General features: G+C 41.9%; 1 protein-coding gene across 3 annotated transcripts in view; it reads right to left on the bottom strand.

The window, feature by feature from the left end:
* The window catches only part of macrod2 (mono-ADP ribosylhydrolase 2), a 388,659-nt gene that overhangs the window by 72,807 nt on the left and 295,885 nt on the right, over window positions 1-19,967 (bottom strand). For all 3 annotated transcript variants that reach the window (XM_071481180.1, XM_071481181.1, XM_071481182.1), the window contains exon 8: window positions 11,219-11,292. In XM_071481180.1, coding sequence (XP_071337281.1) covers window positions 11,219-11,292 — 74 coding nt within the window. The remainder of the gene's footprint in view (window positions 1-11,218; window positions 11,293-19,967) is intronic.

Here is a 19,967-nt window from a genome sequence, read left to right as displayed (position 1 = left end):
AAAAAACTGTAGGCTCTGCACTGTCTCTTCTAACTTTCTCTCTGAGTGATCATTTTACCAGTAAATACAGCAGAAAAAACAGCACAGTCTTTGACTTATGTGTTTGGTTATTTCATCATATGACTTCAGAAGCAGAGGAGCAGCTTGGAAATGGCTCGGAAGTTAACATGCAGTCTGTGCCGCGTTCCAGTCACTTTTTCAAACTTAGTAGGAGAGCAGCAAATGAATAAAGGCCCAAAACCGGCAGTTGTTTACAGTGGTTCAACAACAGTTTTCAGCTACATCCTCAATTTCACACATTTGCCATATGCGGTTCAGACATTTACTAGGTTTTGACCTAGTCTTGTTTTTTTGTCTTCATTTGCAGTTTCAGCAAGCCTGATAATGTTTTGATAATGATGTTGTATTACAGTTTACTCTACCCCACTCTAGTTTACCTTTCGCCCAGGCAAGAGGAAGTCATAAAAGCAGAAGACAAGTAAAACTTCATAGCAACACTGATTTAGCTATGCTGGTTGAGCAGGGACAGACTCTGGTGTACTGTCAAAGTTCAGCACATAAATAGTAATTCAGTGCTTCAGGCGAGGAGAACACAGGAGCGTACTGGGGACCACTCTGCAGGACGACAGCTTCTTAACGGCCTCCACTGAATAAAAAATAAGAAATTCAGAGAATACAGAGTGATAGGAAAGACTGGGCGCATAAGCTGCTCTCTTTAATATGTCTGGGATAAGGAGGAAGATCCCTTTGTCAGCCTATTAAATGAGAAAGAGAAATTTAGGCAGTTACAGATCGAAGAACCTTAAGCCCTGCACTGCAGTCTGCCTGTAATGAGAAAGCAGGTGAGTGTACAAGAATTCATGTAGGCCCATTTATCAATTTGAAACAGAAATGCAGTTTAACCTTGATAAAACATTTCACATTGAAACATAGGAAATTATAAATAAATAAATAAACAAATAAACAAACACACAACACAGGTATGGCTCACAGTTATTTAGAAAAAAAAGAGGGGAACAGCTCAACTCTCTTCAATACATTACTGATGAAGTAATGCTCAAATTCGGTTAGGTTCACACTGCTTGGGGTCCAAAGAGGGAAACCCAGCAATATGAAATCCACCAGTGCAAACAACTGAAACAAACAGCATTATGGAGGAGCAGGGAGGCAATATCAGAGATTGCCCTGAGAAAGTGTAATGGAAAAGGACTTGTTCTGTCACAGCCTCTCATGGTGATAGAATGCCACACAGTCCTTTCTGACAGTGTGATATTGGCTTGGCATGAGCTTGATGAATGTATCAGCCATAAGTCAGACAAACCCCTGCCCTTCCTGGAACAGCACCTTCTAAGATGTTTATGCCAGGGTATAGAGACAGATGTTGTGGAATAGGAATGGGACCATTGTCTGAAATAGGTTTATGGAAAGCGGGCAGGCCCAATTCCAATTCTAGCTATTATTTCAAATGGAATGGTATTACTGTTTTAGGTTAGATGCATAGCTGCTTGGAAAATAAGATGGGCATTTGGCTGGGGTGACTTTGCAGCATCCCTTCAGAGAATGGGCTGTAACTTCCTTGTGCTTGGTTGAGACAGAAGGTGAAGGGAAAATAAAAGAAAGTAGGTTGGGTGACGAGAGGAAGAGTGGCGACCTTTCCGCGGGCAGGTGAAGACCCATCTAGGACCACCTGGCTTCCTGCCAGGGTCAAGCAATTAATGCTGCCCTCCTTTGATTACTTCAGACAGCCTGGGGATACAGCAGGTCAGCAGATAGCATCCAGTCTAGGACCATCGCACGAGGCGAAGGGGAGACAGCTCTGATGAAGGTTCAAGCTTGGGTCACATTGTTAACATACATAGCCATTACAAACATCAGAAAAAGTAAGCCTCTTTGCTTAATTATTTTTGCATTTGCATAGTAATGCAGGGTAAACACACCTAGTTTTCTCTAGGCCTTGTCAATCCTGCCTACAGCTTTACCAACTTTACCAACCTCGGCTGCACACTCAATATTACATCTGTACAGGTAATATTACAATTCACAGAGGTGAAAACCTTTCATACAGCAGCTGACAGCATGAATCAGACTGCAAGGATGTATTTCTTTTTTGTTCAGTTACATTTATCTCCTCAGAAAAGATGTCAGGTCCTCAGACTAAGAGAATAGTGAGTATCCTAAAGACTCAAGTGTCTACTATCCAAATTCTAGCCCTACATATTTCACACAGTGAGTGACTCCAGGTCTACTCATGAGCCTGCTCTACCATGTAGCTGACCCCAGTGCCCAGCCTTCTCTCTGAGGCCTTGTTTAGTTACAGCATGTACCAGTCCTACCATACCATCCTTACTGGCTGTGCCCCACGGAGACAGACACCCTTGTCAATCTGTAAAGATCATCAGTGAAGTAGAAGATAACAGTCAAACAGTAATATATTAGAAGGATTGTTAAACGCAGGAGTGGAAAGGTAGGTGCTAGAAGAGATAGTCTTGGTTATGTGTGTCCATAATCACATCTGTTAATGAAGCACACTGACTCACAGCTTTAAACATCTCTCGTCCTTCAGCTGAGTAGAAAGCTCTCTCAGGTTAAGCAAACTGCATGGGGGATTAGCTCTTCAGAACACAGCATGACTTGAACTGAACCACAGCTTTAACCTTTAACACAACTTTGAAGAGCATTTACACCCTTTTATGGTTCACCGAATCAACTGGCTACCACTGAAAATATGAGTATTTTCATCTCATCTTGAATAGCTCTCTGTATACTACTGGTTTGTACAAAGGCATATTTAAATAGCTTTTTATATAGTTTAATATACGTTTATAAATGGAATCTTTCAGGAAAAGCAAATAACTAAGAGCACAGGCAAGATATTTGTGTGAAATTCTGGACAATTTCTAAAATTAATGCAGAAATAAAACTTATCAAATCAATGGGGTCATGGGTGATGTGACATATGCAAACTTCACCCTCCTAACTGTGGCAACCTTTGGCAAAAGGTGCCCTGATCAAGTGATTTATGCTTGGAAATAAAAGATTGACTTTCAAATGCATCACTGCCTAAAGCCAGGCTTTGAGGCTGATTTGATCCCCCTTTAAGATGGTGAGAGATACGGCCCATTCCCCCTAATCACATGTCAGAGACCATGCAATCACACAGCAACAGCTCAAGTAATCACTACAGTGGCCTCCACCTCTCCTTCTTGAACCAAGCCTCAATCCTACAACATCAGTAGTACTGGGAAGTCCTGCATAAGTGCTTCCCATATAGCAACAGACATACTGTAGCCTGTAGCCCAATATTTACACTGTAAGCAAGTCTGTTGATGGGGTGGGCGATAATGACCAAATGTTCGAGGAGGCTGCCACTGCATGAATAGTGACCTCATGCAGCTACAAATATTTGAAAAGGAAGGTCGAGCATTTTTTCTGCTTAGGCATTACCTTTCATTACATTATGAGTACATTGCTCCATATGCTGTCCACGTGGTGGATGCAGCCAATCTTCAGCTTTATTTTTGAGATATTTCTTCCTGTAACTTTTCGACTAAGACTTGTGGAGAATTAGAAAGCTGGGACTGTATTCAACCCTGTATTTATTTTGCAGGTGGTAGACAGAGGTTTGGTTTGTGGAAAATAACAGACTGGTAGGGAAACAAGAAAAATATAGCAAACTCTTTAACCAACAAGCTCACTGACTACACATCATCTATCTTTCTCTGGTCACTAAGCTGTACATTAAATGGACTTGTGATTATATGGTAATCACTTTGCTTTCTGTGTTAAGTGCAACATAAACACAAAATGTACCTACTTTATACAGTGTATTTTATTTCTAACATTTGAAAATCTAAGTTGAAATATGTTCAATAAATTATGCCAAAAGGATCCACTTAACTTGTGACTTCAGATGCCAGATTTGAAACTGGTTTAGGATGTGATGAATTATTATTGAAAGCTTGATAACCTTGTTTAGGTGATATACTTTACTTGTTTATTTGAGATATGTTATATTATTTATTTTTGAGATATTTATTCAGCTCATAAATGACTGTTTTCCTTTTGTTGTACCCATCAATAAGACGTTCTGCACTAACCAAGGTTATTTGCGTGTCCCAGACTTTATGGCTTAATGTCAACACAAGTGAGTGAGAGGACAGTGGAGTGGTCATAATGTTTTTCCATCACTATCTGTTTCTGCAGGCCATAGATAGACTACATAATTAATGGCTGTGATGAATGTTCTTGTGACAAAACAGCAGAGGATTTTGTGTGTGTGTGTGTGTGTGTGTGTGTGTGTGTGTCTTAAGCAGTCTTTAAATGAGCTTACTGAATCATGTACTATATTTACAAGAGCAAACACTTAACAATCTGAACACACACATACTGTACAAACACAAAACACCTCCAAAGGTCTCCATGCTTCACCATGGGGCACTGCAGTGGAAAATTGTGCTCAAATAAAGTGAATGAGCTAGTTGGAGTTTGATGAGTCTCCTGTCTTCTTCTGAACTAATAGCTCGACCTACTCCTGCTTTATCACGGTGTGCCAGCCTAGCGCTATCTGTGCTACACTAAATCAATTAGCATGTCATTAAGATAGCTTGTTCCAGCACAGTAAGCATGGAGGTGGGACTACAGTATCTGTATGAACGGAAAGAGCTGAACGCAAAGGGCATCATATCTCAGAGTGCATGTGTTAGAGTGCGGTGGGCTGTACTAACTGGGCTCAGTGAATGTGTACAAGAGCACCTGGATATGGGAGAGAGCAGTTTCTAACAACCAAACATCAAGGTCTTTCTCACCACAAAAAGGGTGTCACATTGTCTCAAGCAAGCACCAGAAATCTGTATCAACCATATAGACCCTGCATTATTTTATCAGGTGTTTGGTGCTTGTTATTTGGCTCTGTAATCCTCAATGTAACTGTCACTATGATTATATCCAAAGCCTTATTTTAGTACTTTACCATGTAATCACAAACACCATCCATTTATGTCTGTAATCAATCAAAGTGAATAGACCTCTATTTACTCCTTTATTAATTGTTTTCATTCCAAGTGGGGACAAAGCACTGAGAGAGCATTCAATATTCACTGCCCTCAGAACAGAGGACTCAAAGTCACCTTACATCAGAGAATAAGGTGATCATTCTGCAATTACCAGGGGTAAAGCGACACCTTGGTTGTTGGACAAGATAGGGAGATGATAGCCTTAATCCCCATTCCAGCAGAGAAGCTTTCTCTCTGCGAGCAAGAGCTCAGTCAAATCATTCTGATAAACACTGAAAACACTGTAGCATTCGCTGCTCATGATAAACTCTTTATCGTTGGCAGCATGAGCGCTTAATCAAAACTGCTTTTCCATCTGCAGATAACATAAAGTGCTAAAAGTTAAACATTTAAGAAATAACTTTCACTAGTGTCAATTCAGAAATTGGATCACTATCATCTTAAATCTCTTTAAACAAGGAAACTAGTAGTATTTAACTACACCAATCTGAGGTCAAGGGAATCAAAGAGCACACATCATATTAGCTAGAGTGAGCCAGATAATAAAATCCCCAGATCATAAAAGTCATAAAATCCCCATTCTACTGCCTTGGGCCAAATGGCTGCCACTAATGTATTAGACGACATAGCCTGCATTAACACCTGAGCCAGGAAAGTAATTCTCTGACAGAGAAAACTAAAAAGGGACTCACACACTCTTTCCAAACTATTTCCATAGTCAAATTTGCATGTGTGTGAAGAGTCTGAAGAGAGAATACAGTTATCTGAGGTCAAACTGTGCGTCTCCATCTACACGAGACAATACAGTATGTGGATGAAGAGCTGAGTGTTTAGTCATGCTCTCAGCTCCTGATCAGGACATATCTCCCTGATGCTCTCAGTCACAGCAAACGATTCAAAGAGGCTAGACACTGACTTCAAAAGACCAGTGCTGGCTTTGAACACCATGCCAGTCGCACAAACCATCAGCGGCACATCAGCATCCTTGAGGCATGCGTGGAGCAAATTTGTGCCTCTCTCGGCTGCAGATGCAACACTTGGCAAAGTCTTTTCACTGAATACTAGACAACAAAAACACCATGAAGAGACAACGCAGCAACAGAGAGCTGAAGTACTTCCTCACTTAGTGTTAGCTTCTGTTCCAGTCGCTGTCGGTTTTCCAACAGAGGGCTTCTTTCATCACTTTAAGCTGAACTTACTGGGCTTTTCAGTCCACACTAACCAAATAAGAGCAATGATACACCCATGATAAGAAAATATAATATATGTACAATAATAACACTACTACTAATAAAACAAAATAAAGGAATAAAGTAAGGAAGTGGCTTCAAATACCTGAACACTATATAGATTAAACCAAATAGTCAAAAGTAAGAAAACAAATCAGTAACTTTATTGATGATTAAAGACCTTTTTAAAGCAGAATTACCAAACAGTCTCTCTTTCCTGTTTCTCAGATGTGAATGTTTGCAGGTTTTTCTTGTCTAATATGGTCTCACAGTAATTACCTTTTTCACTAGACATTTTATGGGAGAAATGATTTATTAATCAATCAAAAAAATAATTGACAGATTAACTGATCATTTTTAGTTGCTGCCTTGTGATGTAGGCCCAACTGTTTTGCCAATAACATTATATTTTGTAAAATTAGAGAGGTATGTCTGTAAGAGCTGAAGAGGGAGCCTCTCCAGAAGACTGCTTGTCAGTGTTTACGGCGACTGATTCAAAGACAGTGCTCTATGGATGAATATAATCTAGAGACTAAATAGACATTTCCTGGTCCAATACAATAAAAGATCCATTACTGTAAATGTGCACCTAAAAAATTAATTTAAGAACATTTAAGAGATTATTATGTGTCTGTCTTTTTGAAAGACCAGTGAAATAAACTCAATTGAAAATGTCTGGATGAGGCTAACAGAACAAAGACTGGGCTTGAAAAAGCGGTGGGACTTTGAGCCTCTTCTCTCTTTGTGTTCTCTGAGGCAATTCATCATTTTAACCACCATGTATAGTAGGTGATAACCAAGCACAGGGAGCACATATGTAGTTTACTGTCTGCTTGCCATGCCCGCCAGATAAAGCTGGTCACAATCCACAAAAATGTAATCCAGATTTTCTAAAGGCGAACTGCACAATATAGCCATGATAACAGCAACCATCCATCTTATTCAGCTGTACGACAATGAATGCCTCAATGTTGTCATATTATAGTCCCATCTGCCAAAACCCAGACAGCCTCCATTCACACAGAAAAACACAATCATACAAACATACACCATACTGTATTTATTCCTAATAGTCACTTGACGTTTGTCACAAATCACTCTTAAGTCTCCATCCTTGGCTTGTGGTTGGAATTTATTATCAGGTGTCTTAAATGACAAATGCAACAAAGGTAAACAGATCATTTACAGACCAGGGACAGGGATGTAAACACCTGTTTGGGGAGCGTAATCAGCACAGTGCTGTGCTTAATACGAAAGCCCAACCCAGAGTGATGTTGAAAGGTGAAATCTCTACACATCAATTTTGTCCTGGGCACCACAGCGCAGCAGAGCTTATTACAGACTCCCAATCTGTCTCAAGTGTTCAGTCTGTGTCAGTAATGCTGGGCTGCCTGGCCCTCGAAACGCTTCATTAAAAAGCTTGGCCATCCAGAGCACATCCGTGGCAGCCAAATAAAGTGTCAGACCACATTTTTCATCTGCAGATTAAACCTATGTAAGTCCGAATTAAATCAAATTAGATCTGAAAATGAGAAATAAACCAAAGCCAGATGAGCGGAGGGGCAGGTGCTGTGACCAGGAGGAAACTGCTCCAATACCATACGGAGAACTGGTTGTGTTGGTTTGTCAGTGCCACTGTGTCTGCAACTCCTTATGCATTTTTGAAGAGATTAAAGCCCTCTGGTCTGTTGTTTACACACACCCACATATTCTATTTCATTTATTTCTTGTGGGGGATACAGGAAAGCAGGGGCTGACCTCCCTTACTCTTTCATCTATTGTGATCTGAAGGATAATTCCTGCTCTCTAGATTAAAGGATCTGTTCTCCTTGACCACGGCGAGGCTGTTTATTCTCCCACAATGGAAGTCTAGGTGCTTTTAAGAGTGAATTTCATGCTGGCATTGGGACCCTTTGAGCATTGGTGAGTGTATCAGGGCTACAGTGTGCTGGCCTGGGAGATAAACTCTCTGCTAATCAATCACGCAGTGTCCTCTTCTTTCCCCTTCATCCTCTCTCCCTGTCTTGCACACACATACTATACACACAAAGTCCTCTGCTATTTGATGCAAAAGTGTCCTCAGACCTCAGTCCCTCTTGTGAGCACATTTCAATCAGTGGACGATTACAGTTCCATTGCTGTGTGTGTTGCTACACCCTGCCAGGTTCACATGTATCTCAACTGGATAACACACATGCACACACATTAAAAGATGGACATACACAGACAATGCTATCATGTCAGAGTGTGTGTGTGTGTGTGTGTGTGTGTGTGTGTGTGTGTCCCTGGAGGGGGTTGCAGAGGGGGGCTGTGGCCTGTACTCTGCCACCCCAGTGTGTTATATCCTCAGCCAGCCCATTGTGCTGAAATTCAGCCACAATAGCACAGTATCTTCCCCAAAGCAGAGCCCTTATCATGGCCCTGAAATGATTTGCCTCTGTGGACGCCCACAACACAGGCTCCTCAGGGCTGAGTGCACAGAGCTGGAGGTGAGCGAGCAGAGCAATCTAGTCCTATTGTTCTATGCATGATAAACTGGGCTTCAAACCTCTCATTCTCTGTCTATCTTTGGAAAGCTGTTTGCAATCTGTGATACGAGCCACTCCAGCAATACTAAACTTTTCGATGGCATAGCATGCAACATCAACTTGCACAAAACTGTACATTCAAAGCCTGTTCTGACTGTCTTTCCTGACTGTAAAAGCTCTCTTTCAGACCAGAAAATGCAGTAACCGATTCTCAGCTAAAATTGTTCCTATGAGTAGACACAGAGTCCGTTGTTAATCATGTTGATGCTGGCTGTGTCAATCAAGTAAATGCTGCAGTCATAAATTGGATTTCTAAACATATCAGACAATACAGGGGGCATTCATCTTAACATTTAATGTGCAATGAAATGCTAACACAGCTGACAGGAAAGGCATCATAGTGTTCCTTCAGGCATTATGAAATTACATTAAACTTTTATTTGAGTTCTGCTTAAATTCTCTATTTCTGTCTGGTAAAAACTAAACTGACATAATTGCTTACAAAAAGATTTTTTTCCTTTTATTTTTGCAATGCACATAGAGTCACTAATCACTGAGCAACAGTGAGTGAAATATAAATTGGAGAGAAGACCTCCTGCGTCAGTGTATGTTGTTCTGTGGTTTGATTGGAAGACTTTCCAATGTAAGGGAAACACTGCTGTGCTGCTGGGTAAAATGCCTCACTTTATTCTCTCTGATCTTATTAAAAGCTTACTCACTCTTGGTCTAGTTAAAGTTGAGGACCCACTGCTTGTGCCGGTGGAGCTTTGCCAAACAGTGTTCAGGGAAACCTCCGTAGACGTCTACCCGACTCCATAAAATGTAATACTTTCCACTTGATCTACCCACACCAGAGAACGCTATCAGTCGTCAAAAACTTGTCTCTTCTGTGAGACAGTGCTACCTCTGTATGGCAAGCAGCAATCCTGGATGTGGAACAACACAACCACAATAGTCAGCTTTGCACATTAGCTTGTTATTTACCGTGAGCAATAAGCTATATAAAACCTTCCTTACGCCAGAGTGTTGATGGATTCCCCAAGTACATGTTACAGCAATCATCAGGCTGAGAACAAGTGCGGCAAACATAGCACATCAACTGCAAAGTAATCCAGCAGCTCGGTATCATTTGGCTGTCTGTTCACAACATCCATAACACCAGCTGAGGGATGTTGTAGCACATCAAGCTGTGAGCTTTATAAAACACCTCAATCCACAGTGACAGATATAAACAGTGCCACAGTAAACAGAGATGACCCCCGAAGGTTACCATCACTCACTGACACACAAACTGATAAATGTTGTGTACAGCCTTAAACCGCCTCCTGACAACTGGACAAAATTCTGTCACTGTGAACTGTTGATGAAAATACATCGAGGTGATAAATACTCTTCTTTAATCCATGTTAACACATAATAAAGGCGCTGTGAAAGCTTTATGTAACTAACTCATAATTGGCTGTATTAAAATTAGCCATAGTGTTAATTTGGTCATTTTAACAGTTCCACATGGAGTTTGACCTGATTAATTTGTGCATTACAAGACACTGGGTGTAGCACAAACAGATTCAAAGAAATACTTCATAATCAGATCTAACCTGACAGCAAGGCCATATAGAAATCAGTATGAAGACGCAGCTGTTTCACTGGTGTGGTAGTTGTAAACTAGCACAGCAGTGTTTGTTTTTCTCTCTGGTTAATAGTGGACAGCAGTGCTGACTTCACTCTGGTAAAGATCATTACAGCAGCATTCAGCTCAATCTTCAGCAAAAGTGGCTTTGAAATTAAAATGTCCACATCCATTTCAGTTTCCACGGGGAAGATGGGCATATTATCTCTTTGTGACAGTTATTCAAATGATGACTATTTTGCTACTCACCTAATAACTAAAATTGAAGATGATTGTCCGTTTGTCAGATTATACCTCTTCCCCTCCTTTTCACTTTCAAGATGACTGTGTTTATGTATGTTTTTCACCAAATAAATTGTTCTGGCACAACAGATCAGCAAGCATTAATGACCAGGAATTTCTAGACTATATGAGCCCTCAGTCCTCGGAAAGTATGGTTATAATTTATCTTATACAATTTCCAAATATTTCAACTGATGTGTTTATGTTCTTCTGGGTTTAATAGCTCTCCCCAGCATAGACCAATTAAACAGTCAACAGACCATTTAAGGCCTGATTAGTCTCAGACTGGCTTTTAATTTGATATGCATGCAGATCACAAACTAAATGGCTGATCAAGCGAGGCAGGTGTCCATATCAGATGTCTGTTATGATACGGGGAAGCATGGGAATTAGTGTTCTGCCGTGGTCCAATAATCTCCATTCATAACAAATCAACAAAAGCACAAAATAGACAGTGCCTGCACAAATGCATAAGTAGCTTCAAACTCACAGTTGATTTTTGATTTTTTAAACATGCATGACCCAGGCGTGTCCTACCGTATTAGGATTCTCTTCGATCCAGCTCTTTACTGTATTCAGAGCAATTTCAGCTGCAGGCTCATTGGGAAAACCTAGTAGAGAAAGAAAAAACGTGTCAATACCAGTTTCATCCAACATGCAGATGCAAGAGGGAGACAAAAACAGACAGGGGAACAGACAGACAAACCGATATCTCCACAGGTAACAGGATTTCTCCTAAATCAATAGAAAGCAGCACAAGCTGCTTGTGTCTGGTAGATGTGACCAGCTGTCTGATAAACTGCTGTAGATGTGTGCTGCCAGATGCACTGTAATCGGAAAACACACAGGCATACAGACATATTTCAGGGGCACAAAGTGTTCACACAAACTATGTATGTAAATAGACGTCTGTAATTACAACCTTGCTCATTATCACCTCAGGTATAATTAAATAATATATTTGCCTTTACAGGGAAAATTACTCTGGATATCTTATCAGTTTGCTAGAATGAAAAAGTAGAAAAGCTAGTGTGGCTAAAAGGCAATGTGGCTAATGACTGAATTAATCACAACAGTTGTGCCAAATCATGAACCCGAATACTGCATTAACACAACATATTGATCGCACACACACAGAGTGCCATGTGATTAATTTTTAATAAGGCCAGCTAAGGAAAGACTGCTGGATGCTAATCTCAAGATCATTTTCAGCCATACCAGAGAACTTCCAAAGACCCAACACCTAGAGTGAGCTATTGACTATAAAAGCCCTTGAGCCAGCCTTGCTACAGCTGGAGAGTATATATGCCATTACTAAAAGCGCTGACAAACTACTGCTCTGTCACAGAGTAGTGTTTCAGTTATCTTAATTTCAAAGTAATTATAGTTGAGTCTGGTCTTCTGTGCCTTTCACAAAACTTGATGACAACATTTCATTCTAAAGCCTCCATACAAATCCTGGAGCAAGATTGAAGTGGCCTCAAAAGTATATCCTTAACACTGCTTGCCCCCTGCAAATTTAAGACCAGAAGCCAGCAAACAAACATGTCCCATTTTTTTCAGTCATGACTGACCTGGTTCAGGATTTAAAACTCAACTCCTCCATATTATAACCCTTGACATCCATAAGGAACCACAGGTTGCGGCAGACACTGTCTTCCTCTAACGACAGAGGTCAAGACCTCAATTTCAACCCACATCAACTGATACAAGGGCCATGCCATAGCTGTAACCTGTTGGTTATTGCATGGGTCACATTCTCAAGCATTTTTCTTTTCCCGGGTCATTGCCACAACTATAATGTTCTATGACCTATGTAACAGGCTTACAAGTACTGCAACGACCTCTACCCTTAAAGCTTGATGTAAAGAAAAACGAAAAGCCACAAAGATCTCTCCTTGCATTTCCTGAACCCCTTCACTTCAGAACACCTGCTGTCAAACCCTCTCACAAATATTCTGTAAATGCTTTAAATGAACTGCCCTGGCAGTCACGATGTACCTCATGTTGCCGCATCCCCACCACTCTCACCTATCTGACTACTCTTGATGTCTCTCTTTCTGTTTTTCTTCTCCTCCCCCTTTTCAGCCTGACATGAGTGGCTGAGTTACACTGAGGAGAGGAGAGGAGAGGGGCTTAGCTCAGCTCCTGTTCGAGCCCTGGGTGAAGCGAGATGTGAGCTGCATACCAGCCGGCAGTGACAGCCAGTCTGCTCCTACGGCTCTGTTAGGCAGTGTCTGCAGACAGTGCACGGACCGTTCATGGCTTCTGCCCTTCAAAAGCTGCCCCAAGAGCTGTGTGCTCAGAACCTAATCCAGCATGCCAAATCAGTTTGCAGGTCACCTGACTCCTCTTGTCTCCCAAACACACTTAACCTTTTCAGTGATATCACTTTGTCTGGTGATGCTTCCGTTTTGAAATCCTTTTGCACACATATGCAGGTGTGCTGACACTCCAACTCACACATCAAGTAACGTAGGCAAACAGATGTGCGGAAGACAAAGAAGAAAAATAGATCCACGGAGATAGGACCAGCTGTTAAGGAAGAGTGTGCACACTGGGAGAGGTGTCAGAGGAGTAAGCACATAAACAAATGAAATACATTAGTAAATTGCTAAAGAAGTAAGGACCCGCCTTTGTGCTCTCACTATGCCATCTTAAGAGAGATGAAGAGAGGCACATTTAGAAACAGGTCTTAATCATAATAATAGGACAATCTGATCACCGGCAGTGGTTAGATGGCATTGAGTACATTTAATCTGTTCAGTGCAGAGTTTCTACAAATGCTCTATTGATTTGGGAGCAAAACCTATTAATCATAGCAGATCTCAGAAAGAGAGAGAGGGAAAAAGAGGTGAGCTACAGAACCAGTGGAAAACACAACAGGAAAGTAGAATGATAGATATATACAAAAGAGAGTGAGTTAGATGGAAAGCTGGAAAAGGGGGTCAGTGCATCTGGGGGCAGCCCGCCAGAGGAACTCTGCTTGACAGCAACATCAATGGCCCAAGGTCAACAGCAGCAGCTCAAGTGCATCGGTAGCCCTCTCTCATCATTTGTCTCCTTCACAGTATCCTCTACCTTTACCTCTCCTAACGTCTCCTCTCAGTGCCTCTCTGTCCCCGTCAGCTTGGCCAAGCATGTTTATATGCTAAAAAGCAGATGCAATAAAATACCCTCGATCATCCCTTTCAGCAGCTCTCTCGGTCACAGCAGCATTGGCAGTACAGTTAATGCAATCCACTTGCAGGTGTTCAAAAAAAGAAAAATCATTGGGAAAGCACTGAGTGAGGTGATTTTTTTTATGCTCAAGTACACACAACATTAAAAGTTCAGTGTGTTACTTCTACATCGACTCCCTTCAACGCCTCCTCCTCATTCTCTTTTGCTCCATTTGCTGTGTGGAGGGTTCAATGAAAGCTAATCTGTCAGGAGGTGGAGAGCTGGCGTCAGGCGCAGTTATGGTGGACCCTCCAGGGTCCCTGCACTGCTTGGCTTGGTTCTCTCTTATGCTGGGAACATGGTCGGCTCAGGGAGATTTGTCTTAGTGAGGCGCTCTGATGGGATATGTGCAGCGCAGCGCTGCTGATGAGGACTCAGGTGGTGCAGTGTTATTTCTGCTGAAGGCTCCTCTACTTCATCACCAGGCAGAGCACAGCATCCAGAGAGAGAGGGGGTGGGTGGTTGGGGGGGTAAGACTTTGGCACGTGCCATGTGAACAAAGGGTTAGGGTGACACAATGTGCTTACATAACTTTTGCATAGCACATCCAGTCATGGGTTCAGCCACCACAACAAATTTGGACTTGTGACCAGAGAGAATTATGTTAGATAATCACTGAACCTGAGCTGAGAAGACTGCAAGTCAGGTCTTTTCCATTAGTGCTCTTCCAATCATTTCATCCCTATGACTAATTTTAAGCCACCATTATAAGGCATGATCAAATTACTGTATATAAGAAAGATTACTTGCTTTAATTTCCTTTTTAAATGAAAGTTAGATTTTCATCCATGTCTCCACATCAGCACAGTGAGTTACGCCAAAGGGAAGTTTCATCTTAAAACAGAATTCACATATTTTATTCCTATGATCTTGGGCATGTAGGACCTTTGTTAATATGAAAAAAAGAGAGCGCTCTCTAATCTCTGATGCAACCCAGAGACACAGTTTCTGGCCCTTCTCTTAGTCATATGCAGAACACCTTTATGAACACTTGTGCAGGACCCTGGGTGACTTTTAAGGAATATGGTTTTTATGTGTTTTATATGAAACTAGAAACCAGAGGAAAGCCACTATTTGGATGAAGCTCAGAAATGCACAGTTATTCAGTTCATAATGAAACAGCTCCCAGTTTACATCACAAACAACTCTGACTTTACTCTGTGAAAGCTGGAAAGAGAAGTTCATGTTCAAAAATATCCACTGAACTGGAGCGTAGGAAAAATAATATAAAGGTGCACTCTGCCTTAGGGGGAATTTTTGCTTTAAGAACAAGCAAAGCCCATTGCTCTCTCTTTTGCCAACATGGCAACTCTTTCATATCCTAAATCTACAGAGTTAACTTTCACAACAAACTTGTGTAGCTAAGGTGTTTTTCTCTAGTGAGACGGAGTGAGAAGTAGCTGTATCACCTGATAAAGCAAGTAGAAGTAAGTCAACAAGTTGAATACATGTCTGTGCCATGATGCATTTCCATTCTTTGTTTGCAAATATATGGGTAGGCACATACTGCAGACCACACCAGTTTTGTTTTTCCTGAGAGGGCTTATATAGAGAGGAATGTACCACAACCTGCTGTTATTTCAGGGCTTCATCATTTCTACAGTTTTTTGGTGCACATAATGATTGCTTGTGAGGGTATGTGGCCTAGGTTTGATAAACATATGCTGACTGAATTCTTGAAAAATACAAAGTACAGCTTTTTTTCCCCTTAAGGCAAGAATCGTATTGTTGGTCCTACTCTCCTTCCCTTCAGTTGTAGTAAAGTTCACATCTCAATACTCGTCATTCATTTTGATGAGCTGTCTACCTTGAAGTCGCGTATAGCCTGAGGCTGAAGTATCTGGCACTTGTAAATTCACCAGAGGTGTTGAAACAGCACAGTAAACATAGAAAATCTGCCATAGAAAAAAACAGCAATATAAAAAAACATGAAATGTTAATGTATATCTGATTTTTCATGATTTTAACATTATGAATACATACTGCTGTCTATCAAATATTTTTGTAAAGGAATGTTTTGTATGTTTTGTTTGTCTTAAAATGATAAGGCACAGAGATGATGACTGCTGCCTTTAAGACCATTGTTATGAAGGACATGCAGGCTGGAATCATTTAAGTACATTATTATACAAAGTAGATTAGCTGACTGTGTTTTGGGCGGCAGGAGGGAGTCATTAAGTGTAGCACAGTTGAGGGTTGCTCTAGTTGAGGGCAGCAGTGCTATGTGTTTGTCTGGAAAGGGGAGGGGGGGAGTTGTCACCCCATCAGGGCCCAGAGGAGAGGTGAGGTGACCCGGGGTGGAGGACAGAGTAGCGCCCCAGGACTCTAGATGCCAAAGCGTGGGTGTCAAATGGCCTGGAGCTCCTCTCTACACCAACACTGGGACATGGCAGGGCTGTGACCATGACCGACTTTGCAGCCCACAGAAGGAGACAGAGACAAAGAGGGATGGGAGGGTGCTGTGTGAGGAAGACAGGCAGAAAAAGAGGTAGGAAGAAAGAGAGCAGCCTCCGTGGCACAACAGATGACGACCTTCGTTGGAAACATTCCATATAGGTGATGCCATGCTTTGTCCTACATGCTAAAATTAACACCTGACATTTCACTTTTTAAAAACATTCTGAGGAGTGCATGATGTGCAAAAGTTTAATGCTCAACCGAGTTTCTCAAAGGCCTAAATCTATTGTCCTGTGGGTGGGAAGTTTTTTTACATTTGGCTTATCATCCATGAAAACAGTAGAGCAAGGCTAGTGTTGAGTACAATGCACACTGTGTGACTCAGTTAAATGGGCTACGAAGCCCCTGCTCCCTCTGAGCACACACTCTGCTGCCCACTGATACAGTACATTGCTCCTATGTACCTTGAAATTCCCAACCTAGTTGGGCTAAGCTCCCTGTAGTAAACCCTAGATTTTAAGAGAGGAGGGAACTTGCCCAGGTCATCTCTGGCTTACTAGCAGGAAGCCATCACTGTCAGGAGATAAGGTGCCATGAATGTCTCCAACTTTCCTAATCCTGGACGGGGATGAAGAGAGCCAGAGCATGATGCTGGCTGGAGAAAAAAATCCTTAGCTGCTTGACACCTTTGATCTGGACAGTACAGTAGAATGGCAGTGTGGACAGACCAGTAAAGCTTGGTTGGATTACATCCGCATATCTCCCATAGCCACCAGTCAGTGCTAAAACTCCTCCGTCAACAATCCTAAATCCGTTACAGAGGCAGATAAGCTAAAGGGGATAGGTGAGCAGTAGACAGGGAGATATTTGTCCTAAAAGGAGCTGCTGCATTGCTGTGTTGAGGGCCTCTGATTGTTTTGATAGGGTTATAAATGCGTGTATTCAATGGCATCTGTCAGGTAAATAGTAGACTTAATGTTTGTGTCCTTGCTTTTGCATCGTACCAGTGAGCCCTCTGCTCCGTGCTAAGATTGATCTCAGCAGACTCCTCCTACACTTTACAGCGCATTACAATGCTGTTGGAAAGTGCTCTTTCAGTGCTAGCGAAGATGTGATCTCCACAAGGCTGAATTGTCCACAATGCATCATGAAATGGGATTTTTATGTAAGTGGCTTTGCTCGGGCAAGTATCCTCGCCTGTGTGAGAGCATGCATGTGCGTGTCAAGGTGTAAGACAGACGTGTGATGGAGAAAAAGGCCTGTACGAGACAAGTGAATGTATGGGAGGGAAGACAGGAGAAAAAAGGATACAAAAAGAGAAAATGACCTCTCTAAGTTGAGGTAGTTGGACTCTTGGCACTGATCTTGTGAGACATTGAGAGGTGTCTCCTCCTTGGAAGGAATAATCCATTTAAACCTGGGTCGCATGGCTGTGATTGATGTGCAAACAGGAGCAGCACTTAATAACCTCTATCATGCTGGGTGACCTCATGGCCCACAGTGGGCACCAGTTTGTTTATGGGTGGTACCTTCGACACACTATCCGTGCAGAAATTCTGTTGTGGCTAATGGGCCGGACTGAGGGATTGGACTGTCAGCGCAGTGTGAGCCCTCATTTTTCTTTTCAAGCGTCTAAGGTACCCCCTGTGCACCCCCTCTCAGCCAACCTCCCTGCTCTGCCATCATCTGTCAATGGTGACTGAGTCTCCTGGAATATGGAGGCGTGAGAGAGAGTGTCAATTAGCATTAGCTTTCCTGACAAATCTGTTTTTCTCTCCACAAAGGCCTTGGATAACTTGTTCCTGATTCCTCTCCGTCACAATGTTAGGGGCACAGGATTTGTTCCCACAGCACTACAAGTGTGGAAATGGGTCAAGCATGTGCATAAGTATAGTACCTGGCTGCGTGACCATATACACATATATAAAATCACAGCTATATCTATGTGCATTCTACAGAGACAGAGAGATAGAAAGAGAAACACACAGAAAGACAGAGAGAGAGGGAGACTGGGCAGATGTGCCTCTCACACTAAAAAGCTTTTGTTTACTTTGCTGAAATGGAGGTTGACCTTAAAGGTTATCTAAAATGTACAGAAAATGTCAAAATGCCTGACAAGAGAGCAGGGCCCCTTTCAGAACATGGCAGTACTCAGGGGGCACAGGGACGAGTCATAGAAAATAACATCATAGCACTGTACTATAGTGTGGTTCCTTTGAAAGTCCCTCCTCGATTTGCCTTCTGCTGTGTGAAGATCTTCAGTCTTAATCAGCTGTATTGTTCTGTGGAGATGCAGTTATGGGAAGCGCTAAGCTGTTTATTTATTGAACAGGCTGTTTAATTCACCCCCCCCCCCCCCCCCCTCCCTCCGCTGCATGCTTGTCTCTGCACAGCCTCTCCCTTTGATGTGAGGGGCTGCTGGTGGAGTGCTATGATGGGCTCCCACTGACGATGCAGCACACAGCACCACAGCGAACGGCAATAGGCAGTGCCGTCGTCAGCAGCATACAGCACAAACAGTGACCAGCCCCTCCCTTTGCATGCATTCAGGCTACCTCTGTGTCGCTACAATACAGCTGTTTTACTCCACATTACACATATCCATTTTGAAAAAAGACCTGTATGAATCCATTACCTGAACTCCTCTTTATTTCTTTAATTTAACCTGTAAAAAGTGTTGTCATCGTTACCAAGCAAAATTAACTTTTTCACATTTTAAAGCAATATTGTGGATTTTTTTGTTCTGTCCATCATAATTAGTTTAGTTCATTTAGTAAGGATTTGTGACAGTTTTTAAGTTAAGCACTAATGAGTAACTGAATCAGTTTTCATAATTACTTTGAAGTGACACAAAAAATAACAGAAAACTAAATAATACGTGTTCAGATAAATGCAAAATGTGTTTTGTGTGGAAATTCCTATGCAAGACGGGAAAATATGAAAAGAGGAAATTAATTTTACAGAAATGACTGCTGAACTTATCATCTCTCACCGAAAATTTAGCAGTGAAATAATCAGCAAGGTAGAGAGAGAGAGAGAGAGAGAGAGAGGAAAAGAGTAAGAAAATTACAATTTCAGCCCTTCGTGTCATTATCACTTCAGTAATAGCCATTTTGAGATGCGTGCACAGACAGGTGGCAGGAAACAGACAATACTGCAGAGAGAGACGGTGAGAGGAAATGATGAGGAGCTGTTGTGCAGTAAACTGTGAGAATCACAAAAGTGATGGCTGGAAAATGTTCAATATCCCAAGAGTGACGTGTTCTATCCAGCACAGAGTGCAAATTATAAACATCTGGAGATTTATAGGCACAAAGGCTCTTTTCACGATACATACTGGGCTTCACTAACAAGTGTATGCTATGCTGTGTATCAGGATGCTTAGCCACTTGGACTACCTCACCCCCTTTGACATGCATGGACGTTTAACTGTGCTGACTGGGAATTTGCGCACAGACCTGCAGCTGTGTGGTTTTCAATAGAAAATGCACAGCTTAGTGAACTCCCAACTATTGCGCCATTATTAGCAATTCTTTTTTTTAGACTCTCAGCTTCTTCTCCACTGGTGCAGAGATCAGATCAGAGCCCAGGGTTTTAATAATGTGGTGGATGCTTTTTGCCCAGAATTTGATGAGGACAGAAAAATAGTAATTTGAGGGAAATCACT

This window comes from Trachinotus anak, unplaced genomic scaffold (genome assembly GCF_046630095.1).
Source record: "Trachinotus anak isolate AG129_WGS33_773 ecotype Australia unplaced genomic scaffold, CSIRO_AGI_Tana_v1 ptg000007l, whole genome shotgun sequence".
NCBI lineage: Eukaryota > Metazoa > Chordata > Actinopteri > Carangiformes > Carangidae > Trachinotus > Trachinotus anak.
The sequence above is the reverse complement of the archived record's forward strand: the minus strand, read 5'-3'. Positions and strand labels throughout refer to the sequence as shown.